General features: G+C 37.5%; 1 protein-coding gene across 1 annotated transcript in view; it reads right to left on the bottom strand.

Annotated features, from left to right (window-relative positions):
- Positions 1-8,380: 8,380 nt before the first annotated feature.
- The window catches only part of SH3GL2 (SH3 domain containing GRB2 like 2, endophilin A1), a 90,890-nt gene continuing 75,818 nt past the window's right edge, over positions 8,381-23,452 (bottom strand). The window contains exons 3-9 of the mRNA XM_035310078.1: positions 23,142-23,214; positions 18,885-19,028; positions 16,895-17,028; positions 15,933-16,091; positions 14,293-14,396; positions 12,462-12,592; positions 8,381-9,879 (exon numbers count right to left, since the gene is read on the bottom strand). Coding sequence (XP_035165969.1) covers positions 9,680-9,879; positions 12,462-12,592; positions 14,293-14,396; positions 15,933-16,091; positions 16,895-17,028; positions 18,885-19,028; positions 23,142-23,214 — 945 coding nt within the window. The 3' untranslated portion in view covers positions 8,381-9,679. The remainder of the gene's footprint in view (positions 9,880-12,461; positions 12,593-14,292; positions 14,397-15,932; positions 16,092-16,894; positions 17,029-18,884; positions 19,029-23,141; positions 23,215-23,452) is intronic.

Genomic DNA, 23,452 nt, shown 5'->3' with positions numbered 1-23,452 from the left:
TTTTTTTAACCAAAAAAAAAAAAAAAAAAAAAAAAAAAAAAAAAAAAGCTTAGTTTCTTTTAGTTTATTCTTTTTAACCCATTCTAAATAATCAAAATGATAGTTATCAATGGTCAAAATGTCAGGAAGAAAGGGGTTTCTATTATACCAGGCAGAAATGCATCTTACAAAATACTGGCATTGCTGATGACATCAGTCCAGCTCTCCTGTGTTGCCATGCAGGAGCACACATGGCAAAGCTTTGCCATCGCTGCTCCTTTGATATCTGAAGTATGTCCTGGCTACACCAATCCAATAATGCCTCAGGTTATTATCTTTTTGCCCCCCACATTTTTTCCTCTTACACATGTGCAAATGTTCATGAGGTTAAAAGCTGTTTTTGAGGCTGTTTGTAAGATTTCAGTGTGATGAGTAGTTGTTTCAGCACTTTAACAGGTGCCTTTTGGCTTAGTTGTTTACCAATATGAATAACTTCTGGGAAGTCTCTGGAGAACCCATCTTTACTCCTTAGGGTCAAGTTACTGATTAATAAATTCCATTACATAATTAGTCACTCACGTCCCCTTACTAGTAATACATCACTAGAGAAACAACCAAAACACATCTGAAATTACCCTAAGTTTACAGCGAAGTACAACCTGGCACTGAATCAACTACTTCAAGATATGTTTTGGAAAAACTTGGTCTTACTCACATATGCCTCAAGGGGCCATATGTAAAATGGGTGTAATAAAAAAGATTTTGCTACAAGGTGCCTCAATTAATATGCACGAATTATTTGGAGAACTTCAGATGAAAGGTGCTATGAACTGTCAAAACATTCGTATTCTAATATCTTCCCTGAGACAGTTTGGCCCAAAGAAAGCATAATTCTCCTTCCAGCTAGAGGCTGACAAGATGTATTCCATGATGAATAGTTTGTGCTTGAATGAACAATTTCAGAAGTGATTCTGATTTTTTTTAATGTTTTCTGAAGGTAAGCATCTGCAATTCTATTATTACAAGGGGGGAAGGAAAAAAATATATATATCCAGGCATGTGTGTACCTGACAGAAATTATAAATCTTTATGCTGGGAGGATCTGCAGGCAGGAGACAGCTAAAATAACCTTATCTGGGTGATGTGAATATATGGGTGCTATTTAACTGTTTTACTGGACTTTCCAACCCTTAAATGTCTTTCATCAACCCATTCTGAATATCTGAATGAACAAAAGATTTCCTGTATTATGCAAAGATGAAGTATGCCAAGATGAAATATGGAAGTATGTAGGGTGAGCTTTGGCAAATTCCACAGGTTTGGGGTATTTTTGCTTGTTTGTTTGTTTCATTTTTGTTTGTTTTGTTTTTTAATTTCAGTTTTCAATGTTTGGGTGATATTGAATATGCAAGTTTTCACAATCACTTCTACACAATGGCCATTATCTGTAGAAACCTTTATGTTTGTCAAAAGTATCTTTTAAAACTTTAAATTTTGCAGAAAAAGAAAAATTTTCTACTACTTAATAATATTAAAATAAAATGCCAGAGTGCCCTCTGCTGGCTCCAAATATTAATAGCAAACAAAACGCAAATCCGTGTAACCTGGCAGGAACTATGATACAAAATTTATGAGAAGTTTGCCAGCTGTATTTAATTAGAACATGCTGGGCTTGTTAGAAACAGATTTGGGTTGTCTTGAGAAGGTGGTGGCAGCATATGTGGTATGCAGCTTGAAGAAAATGACTGTCTTACCCAGTGGCAGCTGATGCCTTACTGGAAGAGAAACCACATTCATATTTCAACAAAGAGGCTTCATTGTTATACATCACCAATCAAAAAGAGCTTTGCAGGGTATAAAAATAGAAACAAAGCATGCCCTATTACATTTTCTACAGCTCGTGGGAGCCTATAAATTCAGCAGGGATTGTGAGATTCCTGCTCTTGCGCAGTCCTTCCCTGCTGTGGTTTCCCAAAGAAGCAATGACAAACATGAGATGCTAGGCTGTATTAAGTTTAGAACACAGACTGACAGTCACACACTATCAAGAGGAATCTCTTTACCTCAGAGATCAAATAAGAGGCTTCGTGCACAAACTGGAAATACGTGCGTAGAGGTGACTGCTGATCTTCAGGAAGTAGTGCCCCACATACAAGGAATATGAGGCATTTTAACACCTAACTGTGCTTCCAGCTTCACCTCCTAGCAATCTCTAAAAGTTTGCATAAAGTGCTACAAGTCAGATTGGCAGACTAGTTTCTTTGTATGTCTTCTTACTACAATATTGCAGAGAGCAACAGATAAGTGAGACCTTACTGGGTCCTTTTCTTGGGGTATAAAGAGTTGGAGAATTCCAAGAACTTCATTTAGACATAAACTAGTGAAAAGCATACCAGCTAATGGGACTATTTTTCATCTTTGCAGGTTCTGAAGAATAGAGAAAGAGCTGTTCTTGTTGTTTGTGCTACTGTTTCAGAGGCACTCTGACACAGAGGTGTGGAGGAGCACATCTGCTGTTAAGGTCACAGCCTAGTGAAATGCTGAAGTTGTGGTCTCCAGATATTTGCCTATGAAATTGCAACATGTTAATACCAGTATTTGCCAAACATCACCCTAATATACAATGGAGGATACCTTCAGTTTTATTCCATTTTCATTCTCTCAGCTGATGTTTAGGGTATGAAAGCTTAGCAAGTATTCTAAAACAGCCAAAGGTAACACTTCAGAGTTGTAATTTTGTCGTTGGGTAAATGCAGAATTTTTTATTTGGTTGGATTAGTGCAGTAATTGCACAGAGCAAACTGAGCAGATTTTACCTCAAGTTTACAGTATTAAGTCTGAGAGCTTCATGCACATTAAAACACATTCTCAACAACTCTGTGAATAAATTATTTTCAGTCCTTATTGTACGATTGGAAGTCTAAAATTAAACACACGGACCAGTTTCTGGCAGCAGTTCCCTGACAGCGCTGGAAATCAAATCTATGCTGAGACACATCCTAGGACCTTAAACAGATCTCTGTGTGCTTTGGAAATGAGTATGATGTGACCTCAGTAACTTGGGGATTCCCATGAGACCCTGTTAGAATTCCAGGCCAAAACAAATAGTAATTTCTCAATGATCTAGAGTGAAGGCAGGGAGCAGTTTCTGGGAGAAGAAATGCTGAAGAAGCTGTGAAATTGTCCATACTGTCCTATTCCTCTAGAGGCTTCCTCATTTTACACAGTTATTTCAACTTCACGCACAGCTGAACACAACTACTGCTGTTCTTTTGCAGTTAATGTTGTGAGTCTAAATTATTTTCATCTAGTGTGTCTGGCTTTTTATCCTTTTCCTGACAATGTGTTAAAATGATGGCATACACAGTCCAGATGCCTTCTATTTACTTAATATCTGTAATTCATTATGCTCTTTGAAGAGCAAGCTTTACTGCACCTGCTGGCTTACAGGAGCTGATAAGCTGCCTCAGCATTATCCTTCCCTCTACTCCACTCACCACACAGAAACTGAGTACAACTTTGGATCAGAAAATTGCTGTAGTATTGGATGAAGCTGATGCATCTGCAGTTTCTTTTGGACATCATCATCAATGTATGCCAATGTCCATCATCATACCATATCTTTTCCTCATGGTTCAAGTTTGCACTGTGGTAATTGTGAGCTGTTAACAAGCTTGTTCTGCTTGTTCTGCCTCCTGCACAAGAGATATTGTCAAAGACCAGCTCCTTCTCTCACTCTGAGAAAGTAAAGTATGCTTGCAAGGTTTTCTGGGTCTTGGGACCAGCAAATACCACTCTGATTGCTTTTCACTAAACAGGTAAAAGTCAGAGAAATTCCAGGAATATAAGTCCCATCTCTGCTGAAATAGCTGAAGATAAATAAAATCCCTTCCCCATTTACTTACTATTTTGTTTCCTGTTGATTTAGCAAGTATTTATTCCCCAATACCACCTGAAATGTTAGTGATAAGAGAGGATAGCTCTAGCTCTGAAGCTTCGTGCCAGCAGACCAAACATCCTTTTTGCCTCTCCTTGAGTTGCCTTCTTCATCATGCAACACCATACATGAGCTGAAACTTCAAACATGACTCTTCTTGCATTACTGCAGGAGTCTGTGGTTTTCATATTCTCCTCATCTCTGGAGGGTTTAGGCAGAAGGGGATATAAAATGTCTATCTGGGACTGCCCAACTAGAGTTAGTGCTATAAATTTGCTGAGAGTGCTTAAAGATCAAATCACCCAGCAGGCCTTGATATAAATTAAGAAAATATGAGAATGCATAGTGGACTGAGTTCTGCTTGCAATATTGCCAGAGTATTACCTACCTAGCCTGTCAGTTGCAAAGGGTCGTGGTTGAGTTTTGCCAAGGCTTCAATGCTTCTGGGTAAGACATGCAGACACTTGAGGAACTTTGCAAACAAAATCTGTAATCACCACCAGCCTAAGTGGCAGCTCAATAGGCACTTTAAGAAACCAAGCTTTATACATAGGCACTTACAATAGATGTTAAATCCTTGAAACCTAGCCAAGGTATTCATGGAATTCTCCTTATGCAATTAACTCAGTGCAATCGCACAAATTGTGTATTGTTATTTCCACCATTAGATGCCTCACTAGCCCTCAAGTACTTCATGTTGTCAACCATTATAGCCTTAACCGTTACACAAAGCCATAGCTTATCTTGATCTCGCTGTGCATAACATACCAGCTTTGGAAAAGGACTGTGGACATTTGAGTATCTGATGCATAACATATAACAGTTAAATTTTATAGTTGGTTAAATTTTAAAGGCAGCTGACAAGGCACAGCTCTGATGTAAAGGACATGGGGGACCCAGTGGATGCCAAGTTGACCACAAGCCAGCTCTGTGCCCTTGTGGAGAAGGCCAACAGGCTCCAAGATCCTTTAGGCAGTGTTGCTGAAAGGTTGAGGGAAGTAATCCTTCCCCTCTCATCAGCACTGGTAAGTCATATTTAGAGTCCTGGGTCCATCCTTGGCTCCCCAGTACAGGAGACGCATGGATATACTGGAAGCATTGTCCCTAGAGGTTGGTCAAACCTGGTGGCAGAGGCTGCCCAGAGAGGCTGTGGAGTCACCACAAATATCTGTGGTGATATTGGTGAAATTTAAACCTGACTGGACAACCTAAACAACCAGGACCTGAACGACCTACTCTAGCTGACTCTGCTTGAACAGGTATGGGACTAGAGATGGGACTAGAGAGTTCCAGACAGCCTCAGCCATACTGTGATTCCATGACGTCTCATAGCATCTCTCATTACATTACAGAAAATATATAAACAACATAATAATTAATATAATCAAATAATAATTCTGTCCTAGAGGGGAAAAAAAAAAAAAAAAGGAAAAAAAAAAAAAAAAAAGATGATGAGTGATTTAGATATTAGAAAACTGAGATCTCAAAAGTGTCTTTAGCTTCAGGATTTGAATAGAGAAGATGTAATAGTATTAGTAAAACATTTTAGAAGGACAACTGTCTAAAATGTTACTCAATTGTGCTCTGTTATTAGAGATTTTTGCATAAAAATATGCAACTCCAGCTTTTGCTGTTGAATGCCCTTACTGATCTTTTCAAGGCATGCACCCTTATTAACTTCACCTGATATTTTCTAAACAGAGCTAAGGGGTCTTCTTTCTTGTTTCTTTCACTTGCCACCACTCACAGGCTAATGGCAGTGTGCTGGGTTTATATGCAGATATGAAATTGATTAGTAATATATTTTCTATAAATGACCTGGTTCAAGAAAAAAAGTCCATCACACATGGGTCATAACTAAAATTGTGCTATGTACACTTAGATGTGACTTGCAATTTTTTACAAAACTTGGCTAAGTTATTCCTTACAAATCTGTTCATTATTGATCAAATCAGTTTTGATCAACTTAAGTGGATGTTTAGTCAAAATCTTATTAGCTCAAGGTCTTTCACTATTTCACTTTAGCCCATCACTCTTGCCTGTCTTCATATATCAAGAGTTGGATATAACTGTTAACGGTACATAGCACAGAATTGATCTGTACTTTACAGTGCACAGGAAGATTTTTTTCACAAAGCTGTTCCCATCTTCCACAATATTTTGGGCCAAACAGTGAGGCAATACCTTTTGGAAATTCCAAGTATGCATTTGGACTATCAGTTTACAGATTAATAAAATAATGCATACAGAGCAGAAAATCTGAACTTAAAATCTAATTTTCTTAGTTGCATAGTAGGCTAGTTAGTAGGCTAATTGCATAACCAACCTACTAATGCATTACAGAGGATTAAGACTAAGTTAATTTCAATAAAATGGAGTCAGATTTATATAGTGCTACCTCAGAATGTGCACTAATTCACTGCTTAATATGCCCATCTTGAACATGGTCTACTTCTATGCTGGGAAGGGACCGATAGACCCCTATTTTTTTATTATTATTATTGTTTTTTGTTTTTTTTTACAGAGAAGTTTGATAATTAGGCACCCATTCCAAATTTTAAAAATGGAGTCAGAGCTCTGTAGACAAAGCTTTGAACTACCTGGGATGTAAAAACAGTCTCCTGTTTTCTTCCTTTCCCTAACCTATCACTGGAGCTTTAGATGCAAACACTGGAGCTTTAGATGCAATCTTTTGTCAGCCCTCGTAATCTCTGTCTTGGCCAAATAAGGTTTTGATTTTCCCTCTTAAGGAATAGAGCGTTCTTCAGGGATCACCTGGACGAGACAGAAAACAGAAGCACCAAGAATACATGTCAGGTCTGTTCCCAGGTCGAAAAGTTATGGCGTTTAACAGATTTTTTTGACTGTGCATTCTTTCTGGCCTTATTTGTGGAAAGACACAACATTTTCCCCTGTACTTGGCTCTAGTGAGGCCACGTCTCGAGTACTGTGTTCAGTTTTGGGCCCCTCACTACAAGAAGGACATGGAGGTGCTTGAGCGAGTCCAGAGAAGGGCAACGAAGCTGGTGGGGACTCTGGAGAACAAGTCTGATGAGGAGCAGTTGAGGGAGCTGGGATTGTTCAGGCTGGAGAAGAGGAGGCTCAGGGGCAACCTTATCACACTCTACAGGTACCTAAAAGGAGGCTGGAGCGAGGTGGGAGTTGGTCTATTCTCCCACTTGCCTGGTGACAGGACGAGGGGGAATGGGCTAAAGTTGCACCAGGGGAGGTTTAGGTTGGACATGAGGAAGAACTTCTTTACTGAATGGGTTGTTAGTCACTGGAATAGGCTGCTCAGGGAAGTCGTTGAGTCACCATCCCTGGAGGTCTTTAAAAGACGTTTAGATGTAGAGCTTAGTGATGTGGTTTAGTGGAGGACTTGTTAGTGTTAGGTCAGAGGTTGGACTCGGTGATCTTGGAGGTCTCTTCCAACCTAGATGATTCTGTGATTTCCCTATGCTCTAAAAAACAACTCCTCAGCAGGGTGAGAGTGGGGCAGCACTGCATACCAATCATCTTTTGCTCTAAATCATACGTAATTTTCTCTAACATAGTTGCTGTATACTTGCACAACCTACAAAAACAGTACAAAATAATAAGCCAATAATAATCATCTGGAGGTGCTCCATGACACCTGAGCAGATACGCTCACTGCAGCACACAGGGAGGCCCCACAAAGAGCAGGGCAAAAGTGCAAGGAGGAAGGGGAAGCAGACAGGAGCTGCTCTGGACTGACCACAATCCCAGCTCCCCAGCCCCATGGGCTGTTTGGGGAAAGAGGAGTCAGGAGGAAAAGAGTGAATTTGAGCTTGGGAAGAAGGGCAGGAAAGGTGATATTTTAATGTTAGTCTTTTTCATTTCTCACTACCCAAACCTATTTTAAGTGGTAATAAATTGATTTTCTCTAGGTTGAGTCTGTTTGCCTGTGACAGTAACCAGTAAGCAATCTCCCTGTCTTTATCTCAACTCACAAGCTTTCTCATTGTTTTCTCTCCCACCCCACTGAGGGACCGTGAGGAAGTGGCTGGATGGGTGTCTGGCTCTTTGCCAAGGCTAACCCATCACAATATGAGTATAAAATGAAATTAAATGCTGAATTATATAAAACAAACAAAATATTTCTACAAACTACTAGCACTGTTGTAATTGCTACTAGTTTTTTTTGTTTTGTTTTGTTTTGTTTTTTTTTGAAAACCATCCATCTTTAATGGGAAATACCATGTCTCCACAAGATTGCATGCTGGTCTTTATGCCATTAACTTAATGTGCTCAGTGTTCAGCTTACCCTGTTTATGAGAGCTATTATACATATGGGTTGCAATTCAGAGAAGCAATATAATAATGTAAAAAATAACCTATAAACATTTTCAGGTCAGGTTTGAAGAAAATGCTTTCTGAAATGAAATTCTTAGTAGCTGAAGTTAGCGCAACAGATGATAAGCAATAAAATAATAATACAAAACATTATTCCAGTTATTCTCTCAGCATTTATTTGAAATATCAATATTTCCATGATACAGTTTATACATAAAGCAGTAGGGAATGTCTTCATTTCACATCATCCAGTACTGAAGTGGCACATTCGAAGCAGCACATTAAACCTCTGAAAGAGTCTGTATAGTTTAGATAAATAGAACTCTGTGTAACTAAACTAACAGAACTTTTGCAATTGTTACCAAAAGAACGCTAGGCACAGCACTGTACACACCAAGTGCAGTAAGGAGGAAAAAAAGTAGTGAACTAAACATATGGGGAAGTGTTTTTGCATATACAGCCACATGTCTTTAATTGCTCAACACAAAAAGAAATAAGTTTTATTTAGTCCTCATTGAGGGCAGAATATGCACAAATGATGTTCAAAGAACACATGGTAGACAGAAATAAAAGAAGGGAGGGTTGTGTTTTGTTGGATTTCTTCCCCAGTGAACGAGTTTACAAAGAATATCTGGTTCTTAAGCAGCATGATTTAGTGCCAAAAACTGACAAGAAACAGTTAACACTTAAGCAGTTTTATCCCCTATCTTGCCCTCCTACTGGCATTTTGTTGAGCATGCTCAAAGTTTCTGAAGGGCAAATTCATGTGGTTTGTGGTTCAAGCTTTTTATTACAGGAATCCCCTTTTTATGGTTTACAGTTTACTTCTGGATGGAAATAGGTTTTTAATAACAATCAAGAATACAAAAATGAGCATAGATCAGAAGGGCACACAGTACAGTGGTTCACTTTCTGAGAAACCAGAGGGTCTACATTTATACTGTCTCTGTGAGAATAGCAAGCCATTTTGGTCAGAAGACACAATTCTGGTTAGACAAGGTTAGACCTGTGTGAACTGTACCATAAGGAAGGGAAAGATGGAATGGCAAGAACTCTTCCCTCTTTTTATAGAGAACTAAGACTGAAAAGTAATACAGTGGTGATAGGCATTATCTTCCCAATACCGCCTTCACTTCCTGCTACTTACTTCACCATGAGTCATTTGTCTGGCTTGCCATTGTCTTCCCAACTCCGTCTCAGCAATAGCTCTGGTTACCACTAGGCCAGCATGGCCAAGTGATCTAACAGTGTTGGCTCACAACATTGTGTTGGCTCAGAAGATACCACGCATCACCACTACGTAGTATGACAACACATAAACCAAAGATGCTCAGTGGGACTTGATGACTCTAACCACTGCAATTTGCACTTGTAAGGTGTAAGAAGCAGCATTTGGAAAGCAGTGGTACTGACATTACTATCTGGATCAGAGGTGGTGAATCAGCCATTCTAATTGGGTAAAGGAACTAGAATATCAACATAATTGATAGGGAAGAAGCCTGACTGGCCATGAAGCATCCCTTCATACCAGTTTTCATCAATCTGGTTAGTAAGGGTAATAATATCACCCTCTTTAAATCCCAGCTCCCCCTCATTTTCTGGTTCAAAGTCATACAGAGCTCGGCAGCATGGCTGATCCATGTGAGCACCTGTGGAGAAGAAATAGAAAGAAACAGCGTGTTTAAAAATCTCGACTGTTACAGCATCCATTTAACCCTCCTACTTTCTACAAATTTTGCTGTTCTGATGTAATTGATATAGTGAAGACAGTCCTTTGACAGCATCTAAATTTGGACTGCTAAACTGCATTAGAAGGTAGTTAAAAGCTTTTGGCAGCCTTGAGTTTTCATATGTGGTTCTGTTAGTAAATGAGACTACTAAAATAACTAAACTACAGTCAAGCCCAGCCCTAAAAGAGCGCCTACAACTAGTTTGATATCTGATTTTTATCTGTTTACAAAACACACTAAATGAAGCAAAAGTCCAAATAAATTTCCATCTTTACTGGCACAGAGGCTTTCTCTGGGTCTCAGGTAAACAGTGAAAGGGGTATCTTGAAACAAGAGTGAAGATTTAACTATGCCTTTATTTGGAATCTGGTATAGATATACTTCAAACAATCATATATGCTTCTAATCTTCAGAATTTAAAAGTGAGGTTTCCAAAGACATTTTCTCCCCATTATTACCACAAAACAATTGAAGAGATTGCATGGCCACCAGGACAGATTTGGAACAGGCTTGAAATGGAAAGCTTTCAAATATGGTAGTTGATAAACATCATGTAAACCCTTTAGAATGGCTAATAGATATTACTATAAGTCATTAGTTAGTTTAGATTTTTATAGCTTATATGAAATGAAGAAATATTCGTTCCTTCTTGCCTCACCCTCCAACCTCCAAAGTCTCTATAGCTTCAAGCCTACCAAAAGCATAACTGTTCCTGGTCAAAATATTTAGGATTTATCAGAACTAAAATGTGTAAAACTTATATTCCTACCTGCCTTCCCATAGTAAAAGTTCATGTGCTTCCAGTGGTCAGAGCGAACTGATACATGCCATTACCCTATAATGACATTTCTAGGAATACATATTCCAGCTTTTTCGTATGTACTGGCTTCATGATGGATGGGTTTCAAATTCAGACTTTTTACATACTCATTTCAACCACTCTCTGTAGCTAGAAGATCTGCGCTTGAGCTACATTTCTATAGATGTCAATACAGTAAGTTTTTCAAATAGAAGATTTAATTTATGAAATTCTGTAGTGAAACCTCCTTTCATTTCTTTACATATTGCTCAATGTTTATTTTGCTGGAGAGGTAAAGTTAAAGATAAGACAGCAGACATCCCTTAGTTTTCATGAAATCTATTGTGCTGGCATCAACAAGCCTTATGATGCCTGTTTGGTATCCTCATCACTACCAGATGAAACATAGAAGACTTAGCTATGAAACGTAAACTAGAACTAAAATTCAAATGAACACTGAAGATCTGTGCTTTGAATGAACCAGCCCAAACCCACATTAAATAATTTTCAAAGAAGAAGGCAATTCTCTGAAACTGATCAGAACCTCAAAAGAAAAAAATTCCTACTGAAGAAAATGCTAAATATTGCTCTCTGAAAAGGAAAACAAGAATGCTTAAGAGATATGGGAATAGTACTGCCTTTGCACAGACAAATGTTCATGACACTATGAAAGCACAAGGGAAGAAGAAAATTCTGGTGGCAAGACAGGGATACCTTTACTATGCAAGATTGAAGCCACATTCATTCACAAGGAATCGCCAATATAACCCACAATGTCTTGCCAGCATAATGAGAAAAATACTACTTTAAAAGGCTACGCAAGACAATTTGCCATTGCAGGTTCCAAATAGAGATACTGTTGCTGCCTCTACTTGGGAGAACATTAAACATTCACATCAGGATACAAGAAGAAGGAAGGAAATCCTGACTAAATATCTAGTGAAAAACATCTAATCTTGCAATACAGAATGTGCTAGCAATTTTCATTGAGGTCAACTGGAACAGTTCATGTCAGGGATCAGACAGAGGACAACCATCACTGTAACGTGGGATTAACACACCATTACTGTGAGAAACAAGTGACAAGGCCTAGTATGTGCTGATATGAAATAAACTACATCGTGAAGATAATAATGATGCACTGCCACATATATGTTTCATCCTGCTCCCAGCTGGCTAACACTTCGATTTGTTCTTCTTTTTAGAGATTTTTAATTTATGTCTGTATGTGTTGTAATACCTGTCTTTACAAAGCAGGATAAGATTATGGAGTTTTGTGGGGTTTCAGGATTCTGCATGCTCATGGAAAACTTACAGTTGGTATTTAGGTTTTCTAAATAATTGTTTTGTTAAGATCTGTATTTCAAGGTGAATTTAGTATGGCAGCATCTCTTTGTGTTTCTAGGACTAAGGAAACTTCTGACCAAAAAACAGATTTAAAGCAGTGGATCCATGTTCACTTGCCTGAGGATTTGAACATTTTAGAAAGAATGCTGTACTTTGTTTTGCAACTGGACCATGTCCTTTGGTGGAATTGGTATAGCTAGTTCAAACAGTTCAAGTAGTTCACCTGTACTATCCTCATTCTCATTTTCCATCAATAAAGTAGAACTATTCCCTAGGGAGAAGCATGGAACTTCTGCATTGTAGAAAAGTTCAGCCAAATTTGGCTTTTTTTTCCTCACATTGTTACTGCCCTTACCTGCTGGTTTGGGAGTGGTGGCATGGGATATTCCTCCATTGTGCTGAGTGTTGTCACCAGTTGTGAAATCCAGGCTCATACGAGGTTTGGGCTGGTATTCTCTTTTGGGCTGAGATGATGCCTCTTTTATTCTGCCAAAACATGATATCAGTTGAATGTCAAGAGTTACTTTCTTGTCAGCAGGTGAGATGCAAACATCTGTATTTCCAAGGCTAAAGTTAACATCCATCAATCAGCCTGTCTAAAAAAGTTTTGAGATTTGGAGTAATTTTTATTTAACATGCTAGTTCAAATTACCAATAACAACCAAATGCAACTGTGCCATGAATTTATTAATTTTTCTTTTTCCTTAAGAAATAGCATTTTGGCCAACTTCCTTTTGTCTAAGAATGACAAAGAGCTTATAACGGAGAAAAATCTATGATGTGCTCTAGCAATGCTTAAAGAAGGATTGTAGAAATGTCTCTACCTTCCTTTTTAGCTTGACTGAAACCTGTTATTTTGCTGCTATTTTTGGCAAGCCTTAACTATTCAGTTGGTTGATGCCAAGTCTTGTCATTTTGTGAGGAGACTGTGTGGGAATGTATTGACTTCAGCTGTATTGACTCCATTCATCTGTAATTTGGAATACTTGCTTCACAGAGATGCACAACTCCAGTTTTCCTGGATTCTCAAAATAAAAATATTATGTATCACTCATTTTAATTTATTCTTTTAATTGAGAAGTCCAGAATTTCTAGGAAAGGGTACGTTTTCATATTCATAGTTAAAGTTGATAGAGTGATAGCAATTTATACAGAACAACATGCATAAGTAATTCTAGTAACACTTAGGGAAGAATATTTGAGTCAAGACCTTTGCATTTAAAGTGCAGGTAGGTTTCTCTAAGCTTCCCTAGTCTGGCCCCAGAGTTGCTGTTGGTTGCATTTTGATTTATGTATTGAAAAATACTGCTTCTAACTTAACCAGTTTTGGTCCTGATAAGAAGAGTCTCTTCACCATCCAAAATGTTACCAGTATTAGTCAGTCCCCTAAAATTGATTTTCTTCTTCAGAAATATAAAACAGAAATATATTTAAAACAAAAGTAATGAGGTTGTCAAAACAAACTTAAACAAAAAGGCTTTGTTGTTTTTCATTCAGTTACAGTTCTTTTTTTTTTCAAAACAGTACAGCTTTGAATAAAAAAATACTTAATTCTATTACACATAATATTTCAGTGAAGCAGATACTGTTTTTCACAGATTATGAACTTGAAGGTGACAATTTTAGTGACTTGCTAAAATCTCTCCAAAAGCTCAGCACGAGCCATGTTTCTTCAGTAAAGAAATATCTCCAAGGAGACTGTTCTTGCTTCCTGGCTTCTCTGTCATGATACTCCTTCTACTTGCTGAAAACGAGAATTTAAAAGGAAAACTCTTTGCTGACCTTCCAGATTTTATGAATTTTACTCTAAGTCTTGCAATGTTTGCCAAGTCCCCTTTCCTGGAATTTCCTGTATTTTAAGGAAGTTTAAGCCTTCCATTAATGTGTAGAATGCAAAAAGGTTATCTTTTGGAACTTGCTAATTGTGTGGTTATGAAAACAAAGACTGTCTCACCAAGAAACTGCAAATTAAGGTTTATGTGTTTTAGAGATGTAGATAATTTTGAGTCTGATTGAGTTGAGGAAAGCATCTCAGCTCACTAAAGCTATCAAATGTGATTTAATTGAAAGCATGTGTTTATAAACATTGTAAGTCAGTGTTAAATATATTTTGCATTCTACTCATAGGTTTTCTGCCTCTGGAAAACATAAGAAGCAATTCAACAAATTTAAAGGAAGTGTATTACCTGTCTTCCAGCTTAGAAGTAACTCGCTGAAGGATCTGTGTGGCCTGCTTGTGGTACTCCAGCTGGGCTTGTACAAGAGCAGAAAGCTGGCTCACTTGCTCAATCTGAGGATTGACATTAAAACATTGTATCTTATGTCAGTACTAACACATCAGCAGTAGAAAGTAAAGACCGCTTTCACACTGACACTGCAAAGGCAGTGCCTTTACTTTTCACTCTGAAAAAATCATTCATCTTTGTAGTTCATAAATAGTTACATATCAGCCTTTATGTATTACCATGTCTGGTTATGATTGGATCTGGAATGCTGACTGCAACTTTTCTCCGTTGATCATCTCCATGGCCTATTTGCACGAACAGTAACCTACAGACCTACTTCATTCAGAAAACACTGAAAGTCAAGATCCGACTGTAATGAAAACATAGTACACCTTATCTATCCCACCCTTAGATGGGCACAAAATGGTACAGAGTACAGACATGCTTCTTACGTATTCTGGGTTGTGAAATAGACATAAACAGGAAGATGTTACATCCTTTTGGATGTAGGGTATTTGTAGTGAAGGCAGATAGCATTCAACTTCATGAGGGAAAAATCATCCAAAGCTCTTGTGAGGGTGCTGTAGTAGTTCACACAATACACAGTAGTTCACACAATACACAGTGCCTCAATGGCATAATGCAGGCCAGGACTATCTAGGTATATGGGGTTGTATGTTTCTAGAGGGATTAAAACTACAAATTCATTATACTTTCATTTTAGCACAGCTATATTTAATTTATGGCATGTAAATGTTTTCATTTTTATTATGTCCCCTCTAAAGCACTCTGGCAACAAAATGATGTATTAAGTTACATGTGAATTTAAACTTAAAACCAGCCATTTCCTTCAACTGGAGTATTTAAATAGGGTTTCAGTTGACCAGATACCCTGTAAGATGGACTTCATTTGTAATATTTTTGTTTGTTTGTTTGTCTTCCCTCAGAAGTAGCAACTTCTCTTCTTGCTTTACATTTTAACATTGCTTTCAAATAGAAAATTTTAAAAAATAATAGATGTTAATTCCTCAACTAGTGCATAAATGAAAAATATGCTGCAAAGTCAGGTTTCAGCAGTCACATTAATTTTGGCTTTTCTATTCATCACTGCATATGATTAGGGCATAGACCATGGGGTTTGTGAGCTTATCATCTCTGATGTTAACTGATCAACTCAGCAGCATACATACTTGAACAAAAGCCTCAGATCAAACCCCAAAACAACAGCAGAGTAAAAATCATGATTTATATTTATGTAATTCATATAGGAAAGTATCATGTCTTTGCAAGTGACACTGTTCAGTAAGGAAGCACAATGCTTTTACTGAGGATTGATGTTCTTTATCTCACTTACCTATCAAATACCTGCTATATTAGTCCTGCATGTGCATGCTGTACATTACTACAGCTTCTCATTGTGTCTCACTGAGTCTAGTGAGGTAGGAAGTGCTTCCCCATTTTAAAGCTATAGGAAACTGTGGCATTACAAACTTATAAAGGTTTTAAAGTTCTAGACTGCTTTAGTTTGCCCTCACTGCTGAACAAGCATCTTTCTCTTGTTGTTAAGATTCAGCTCAAAGCATAAATGAGGGATATCTTACATCCATCTCCAGAAGGTTGAACATGCTTGACTCGGCAATTTCTTTTGATTCATCAAATTTCTCCAGTGCTTGGCGAAGCTCTTCATCAGGGAGCTTGCCCTGTCTTTTCTTCTTGTAGTCAAAATCCAGGCGCCGACCCTCCATTTTCTTTAGGTGATGCTGAAAAACAAAAGAGCAAAAGCAAGCACAGAATAAAGGGTGTTTCCCAACTCTCTTTAGCCAAAGACCATCTGCATTGTAATCGTGCATGTAGATTTTCAAGTGTGTGCTGTTATCATCCCTTCCTGAGAGGGGAAAAACAATGATGTGGTTTTTCATCTCTTTTAAGATGCTCTGCCCTCTAAATATGACAAACATTCAGCATTAAAAAAAGCCACACAGAATCCACACAGAATTGATAACTGCAGTTGATACCTGTATAAAAGATATGAGAATTTCTGACATTTAACTCTGATGTAGAATTACCTGAATAATATAATTTTCCGCTACAAATTTAAGAGAAGATTGAAGTAATATCAAAAGGTTGTATATTTTTGCTTGTGTAGTAGTTTTCATGAACAAAACAGCAGAGAAAATATTTCTAATCAATTTCATCAGATCACCGAAGGGTCTTAATGTTATTTTTTATTAAAGATTTTCCGGTTTATTAACTGACAGAACATTCGTGACATTCTATTTAGCAGTTGCCAAGTCAAACCTCCAAAAAGGTAATGCTACCAGCCCCAGAATGAATACTTCAGGTGTTTACTTTCCCTTGGAAGAATCAATGTTATAATTTCGATCCTTCCCCTTCTAAACCATCAATGAGAGAGAGGACTGAAAAGTAAAACTCAAAATCAACAGATCAAATCAGATCCTCTGTAGACAAAAAGCCCTCTTTATATTAGACAACAAACACATTTTGAACATTTACATATTTTGTACACATGTATGGAGTACAAATACCACATTGAGGACAATACCTGTATTTCTCTCAGGTCTTTGTCATGGAGATTCTGAAGTGGATCAATGAAGTTTTGTTTAACTTCCATGTCTAAAGAGTCTTTGACCTCAGAAAGCTCCTTCATAGCTTCTCCCACATCTGCAAGTGCTGGTCCTGAAAAAGAAGATGCCCAGCTTAACTTAAAATAACTTAGTTCCAAGCACTGTAGAATTAAAATGACTCATGGAAATTTCAGTTAATACTTTATTTTCATCCTCAAGTTTAGAAAAGAAACAGAGTATGACACACCACGTGAAAGGGCAACATGTATTTTACATTTCTGCAGCCCCCAGCCTTGCAATATATCTGAACTTGAGAATTCATACTGCATAAAGACAGCTTGCCCCTACACATAACTCATTGTCCATTCATTCCTCAACCTGGCGAAGAAAATATGTTAAAAAATAATTATCTTCATTTGCTCCAGTGTTGCTGCCAGACATTAGATTGTATATAAAAAATAGTTTTAATGCAAGTCTCAACCTTCCTATTTATATCAGAGAATGTAAAATAGTTAACATTTACAATGTTTTTTGTTGGATAGGGGAGGGAGGGTATGAAAGATTCTTTTTTCTAGAGTTCCTACCGTTAGACAAGTTCATATAGCTCAGTAAGAATTAGCTGCCTGAATTTCTGAGATCTCCTCCAAGACTCACTTGATGTCCACAGAAGTTACTGTTCTATTTTATGTCCTCTACATGGAAACAAAAGAAGCTCCAAAATACTCTCTGGTTTGAGATGTAGGATGGTGGAAGAAAATCTGCTTTCCTTTCAAGAACAGAAAGGGTCTGAAAACTTAAAAATGAAAGGGATCAGAAGGAGCTTTGTCTCCCAAACAGGGGATGCCAGCAATTGCAAGGCAAATTTAGAGAGCCTGCCAGACCTGGATGACAAACAGCCATAATAGCTCCTAATAGTTAAGAATGTGAAAATAATTGGCCTATCTATTCTGCTGTGTACTAATGCAATCATCATAGAATACAGAGCAATTTGCACAAACTAAATTCTATTAGTTCTTCATTTTCACTTTAAAAATATATTTGAAATTCAGCAAGTGAGAGGCAACAAATAAAAAAATAATTCAGTAGTGTTTAGTACAAACCAGCCTACATTTGCCAAGCTAGTCAATTACTAGACAACAAACAAGTACCTTCTCCATTGCACATGTCTTTATGCCAGGAAAAAAGGAACAACATGCTATGAAGGTTAAAACAGGAAACAGAACTTTCAGGGTCCTATTTGAATGTTTGGGATGTTGACATATAAAAACAGCCAACAGAGAAGCTCACACAATTAGGACACAAAAGATCCTGCTATGGATGCTACCTCTTTTACATAGACCTCTACCGTTAAAGAACATAACGTAAAATCTTGGTTTAACATTTTTTACTCAGGAAGCTGTAAATTCATCTGGGGCTTGGTGAGGAGAAGGATTTTACAGGTAAGAGAGGAGTATTCACTAGTGCCTTAAATGTGTAAGCTGGCCAGAAAAAAGGCCGAAATGCAAGGAATGAAGATTTTCATTAATGGTTTTTTAAAAAATGTTTTTTTAATTCCTTGCCTGTAATAAAGACATTAACATTAATTCTGGGGTTAGAAGGTTCTAATTGTATGCACACATTGACAATAATATCATTTCTGAACATGTATATCTTCCACCACAACAAAGTCCCTTTAGCATAATCTATGACAGAGTCTAAAGCCTATATGGGTATGGTTCCAAATGGAAATAATTTGATTTCCAGCTCCAAGAGAAAAATCTCTAGTTCAAATCTGCAAAAGATACTGGAACCACATCATCTCAGCAGGCCTAGACTGACTTCAAACATTAAGACTGATGAAGCTGAACTCTCACATTTTTTGCAGGATTTATTCCTTGATAAGAGCACAAGACTTCAATAATGAAAGAAATACTAAATTTTGTTACCATTTTTATTTCAGTATAATGGAAAGGGAAGTAACCAAATTACCAAAGTTGCATTCTTCTCCAAGTTCGCGGCCAAATTTCAGCATTGCATCTGCCAGCAAGGCTTCAGCCTGTGGGTAACCTGGTCCCTTTTCCTGGCCTCGAATTTTTGACATAGTGTTGATCATGCTGAGTTTAGCTCTGGAAGCTGAAAAAGGAAAGTGACAGAGGTTACAAACACACAACAGTTTGAGTATGCAGACTCTGTTCTGAACTTCAAGTCAAAACCTCCCTTGAAATGACTCAGACAGAAGAAAGGCCATGAACATTTTCAAGACACAACATTTGATGTGCTACAACTCAGGAAAAAAGTCTTTAAGCTATCTCCAAATTATTGAACTTAGAATCCCTGGCAGATAGATTGAGTCAGCCTTCCTGTCAAGGACAAGACGAGACTAGGCACTCTCAGGATTAAACTTGTGAAACCTCAAATGTTCATCTGTGGAGTATGAAATAAAAACGTTGTTCCCAAATGTCCAAATGTCCAACAACCTTTGAAAAAAATATATTTTTTTAACAGAATTTTGGAAAACTCCTACTTCAGTATGGTTTTGATTGTACTTTAGTTTATTTCAAATACACAATTGCAGATCAGAAAAAAGCGCACAATTGTCATAATGGATGAAAAAAAAGGCAGCAAAAATAAACTAAATAATTTGCTTGATGATGTGCTTTAAAGTGAATTTTTGCAACTACAAAATGTGAATGGTCTGCAGAGATTGAATTAAGTAATTTCATTTTACTTCAAATTTTGCCAGCACAGCTGACTCAAAGCACGTGTCTCTGCCTACACTATTTTATGTGCTACCGGACAGCAGCTGTGAATGCCTCTACCTTCCTCCATGCAAAGATTCAGTTTTGACAATTGCTTGTATGAGTTAGCATTTCTGTGGACAAAACATCAGTAGCTAATGTCATTGTTCAACACTCAGCCTTGCACGCATTTCTGTAAGATGAAAACATCATCAGGATGGAGTCAACAAGTGTTTTGCTCTTAATTTACTGCTGAATAGCGTATATCAAGAGATGTTTTTTGTTGCTGAATATATTTCACTTCTTGGCATATGCACAGACATAGATGTGCAAACAAAGGAAAATCAGGCAAACATCATAGTATTTATTTTGCCTGGGAAGCAGCTATGAAAAAGTAACATGTTTTAAATATATAGTAACCCTATTTTTGTAAGCTTTTTCACTGTCCTTCAGTGCCATCACATCATGCTTTTCTTCACTTGGAATTTTTTGGTGCCTTGTGCTGCTACCCATTACAAAACTACATTCAGCTGACTAGCTGACTGTTCCGTATAAGAAACTGCATTTTAATGAAGTGTGTGGCCTTTAAAATGGCATTGAAAGGATGGCTGAAAAGGGAAAATACAGAAGCACAAAAGGAAACCCAGACACAAACAAAATCAGTAGGACAAGAAATAGAAAGAGAAATAGAGGCAGCAAGCTGAATTAAAACGGGAACAAATGGGAATACTTTCAGAAATTAAAGCAAAAACATAAGAGGTAATTTTAAAAAACAAAAATGTGGCTATATTCTAGACAGGCTGGCAAGAGTATAAAGAAAAAGTATATGAAAGAATGGAATAGATGAAAGAACAATAAGGGAAGGGTTAAGAAGAGGAGAGAGGTAAGCATGAAAAATTCATGCTTCAATGATTCATCTATTCATTGTAAGCATTAAATTTGGTTTCTACAGTTAACTTTATTGGAAATTTAAAGCCCCAAATCATTTTGTTTTAGTATAAAATCTTAAAATACATCCACCAGTGTCTTCATTCCACTTTCTGTCTTTTAAAGTTGATTCCACTACCTTCCAGGGGAGCTGAGGTAGGCTTGTGCTCAGTCTGAAAATCCAATCCTGACCCATTTCAATTCTATTGCTTTTGCTGTGTTAGTGCCACATACTTTCTTTTCTAAGTTATGTCTCAACCTGAGTGAAGACAGGCACAGACGTACAAAGCACCACATGGTAGTGATCTGAATGCTTGATTCTTTTCGCAATTCCCTCATTTGCATTGACTTCCCTGCTGTCACTTATGATTCACGTTAATAGCAAGTGTTAACAGACCCATGGTGAAACATAATTCTTTGTTCTGTCTTTATACTCATTATTTCGACTTTCAATCATGTTCATCTTTCATCTCTTTTTCTTCAAGTTACATGTACATCTTCATGGAAAGTCTCCAAGCCTTCATCATATTTAATTTTAGTCATTTTTCAAGTGGCCTTCCTTTTTTTTTCATAATTGGAAGTCTACAAAGCTTTTTCCTTCACAGTAACCTGAGCCCAACATCCCTTTCAATAACTTCACCTTTGTCGTTTTCCGTTTTATTTCCTTTCCTTTCTTTTCCTTCTACTATCAGTTCACTAACTGTTCATTGAAGTTGGGCAATAGTGCTTACTTCATTTGTTGATCACCCAAAATACCATGAACATAGTCACTCTCTCGTACTGCTGTACATCGTAATACAAGGATAATGCTGTTTTCAGGGCATATCCTACTTATCAAGGAGTGTGCAGTGCACCCCAAACTTTCTTTATCCTATGAAAATCAGGTAAGCTTCTAAAGAAAAGCATATTGCTGTTAAAGTGTGGTTTGTTTATTTTCAATTAATTTTCCCTCCACTTTCTAATTTAATGGTTCTATTTCTTATTAAAAACAAACTAACAACAACAACAACAACAAAAGGAAATAATGGAAATAGGTAGTTTGGGTGCCTCAAATACTATTTTGGCAAATAGTAATATAGTTGTATGGAAATAATCTTTTTTCTTTTATTGAAGAAGAATGTAATTTTTCCATGTAATTCATATCATTATAAAGAAGCCCTTTTGCAATTGGCATAAACCAATCCAAGATCAGGGGAGAGCTACAAGAGGTAGTCCTCCTTTCTGCTTACTCCAGCTGCTACCTCTGCCCAGCTGGCAAATAATGTGATCTCATTTGTTATGCAAAAAAAAGTAAATCTTCCCCTGTCTATTACCATTTTAATCTTCGGATGTTACTCACACACTCCACAAGCAAATGAAAAAAATGTGCACCTGGGGTATGGGAACTGCTCCTTCCTGGAGCAGTGCAATCTTATAACAGCCTCAGGTGCCTGAAATCAGACTCTGAGCTACTTCCAGAGATTTTGCTCTCCGCTCTGTTGCAGCGAGCCTCTTTTGTAATTCACAGCAATCATAATCACTCAGATGTGTCAGGAAGGCAAGCCAGAGAAGCACAGAAGAGCCAAAACTTATTACTCAGTCTCTATGATGTTGCACAACAGCAGCTTGACAGTAGTTAACAATTTTATCACTAGCCCCATAATGTTTGTCAATCCTATTGCTTTTCCTGCAGAGTGCTTGTTGATGATGAGCAATGTAGCTGTGGACTCAAGTCATAAACAGTATTCCATCTGTTGACATAGAAACCGTTTTAGTCATTATTTTCTCTTTAACAGTTCTTGTAAATATTCATCCTCCTTTTATCAATCCACTGGCAGCATCATCGAATTAATCCTCCTTTCCTCTGTTATCTAACATACAAATATCACCAATTAAGCTATACCACCAATGGTCCTTCATTCTACCACACTGGCAATACAGTATTTCACACTAGCTTGAATTTGTTTCCAGCTATAAAGAGACACTGAATGAATGATTTTTCTCTGTACTTTCATAAAACTCTAAGACACTAATAGTAGGTAAACAGACTAATTTTACTTTCACGTTAATTCTTCACTTGCATAACTCATTGATGCCATCAGTGAAGCTGGCATTGACTCAAAACCCTTGCATTCCTAGATCATTATGGAAATATTTAAGTAATTGAATTTAATGTTGTACCAGTGATGGCAGGGATGGTTGGACGGGCTATGACTGGGAGGCCCTGCTCTGCCATCCCTGTGCAGCACCTGCAGCCACCTCCAGCCCCCAGGGAGCCCTCACCCTCACACCACCACCATGCAAATGCTTTCATGCAAACACACACAATTTCTAGGCACATGCTGCCCTTTTTTTACCTAAAGGAAGGAAAAAAAAAAAAAAAAAAAAAAAAAGTCTCTCAAAGCCATCCTTCTATCTCACTGGCAGCCTAACACAGAAGCCTGTACTCATTTCTGCCTTTTCACTCCACAGTCACTTCACTGCCTCTGCATTAATCTCAGCTGCACCAGTAAGGATGTCATCTGTCAGACAACACAATGGTGAGAAAAAGAGTATTTTCAAAAACAGCTCCAAGTACTGTGAGACTGTTAAACTATATTACCTGGATTGGGCTGAAGATATTCTATTGTCTTCGCCATTATTTCCATAACTGCCCTGCTGGTAACATCCACTTTCTAAAGGACAGAAAGTTAAACAAAAAGAAACATGAAAAGAGATGTCAGACAAGGACTATATGTGTTTCATTCTTCTTTTTGTTCTTATGAATTCTTTTAACTGTTATCATTTTAATGTTGTGTCCCTGAGCACAGCTGTTGAGTAAAATCCAGCTCTGGTTCCAGAATGGTGATAATGCATGAAAAATATCGAAACATGAGTCCATCATTTCTGTTTGTAGCAGAATCACTCTTAAGT

This window comes from Oxyura jamaicensis, chromosome Z (genome assembly GCF_011077185.1).
Source record: "Oxyura jamaicensis isolate SHBP4307 breed ruddy duck chromosome Z, BPBGC_Ojam_1.0, whole genome shotgun sequence".
Lineage (NCBI taxonomy): Eukaryota > Metazoa > Chordata > Aves > Anseriformes > Anatidae > Oxyura > Oxyura jamaicensis.
This window is presented reverse-complemented; position numbering and strand designations above follow the sequence as displayed.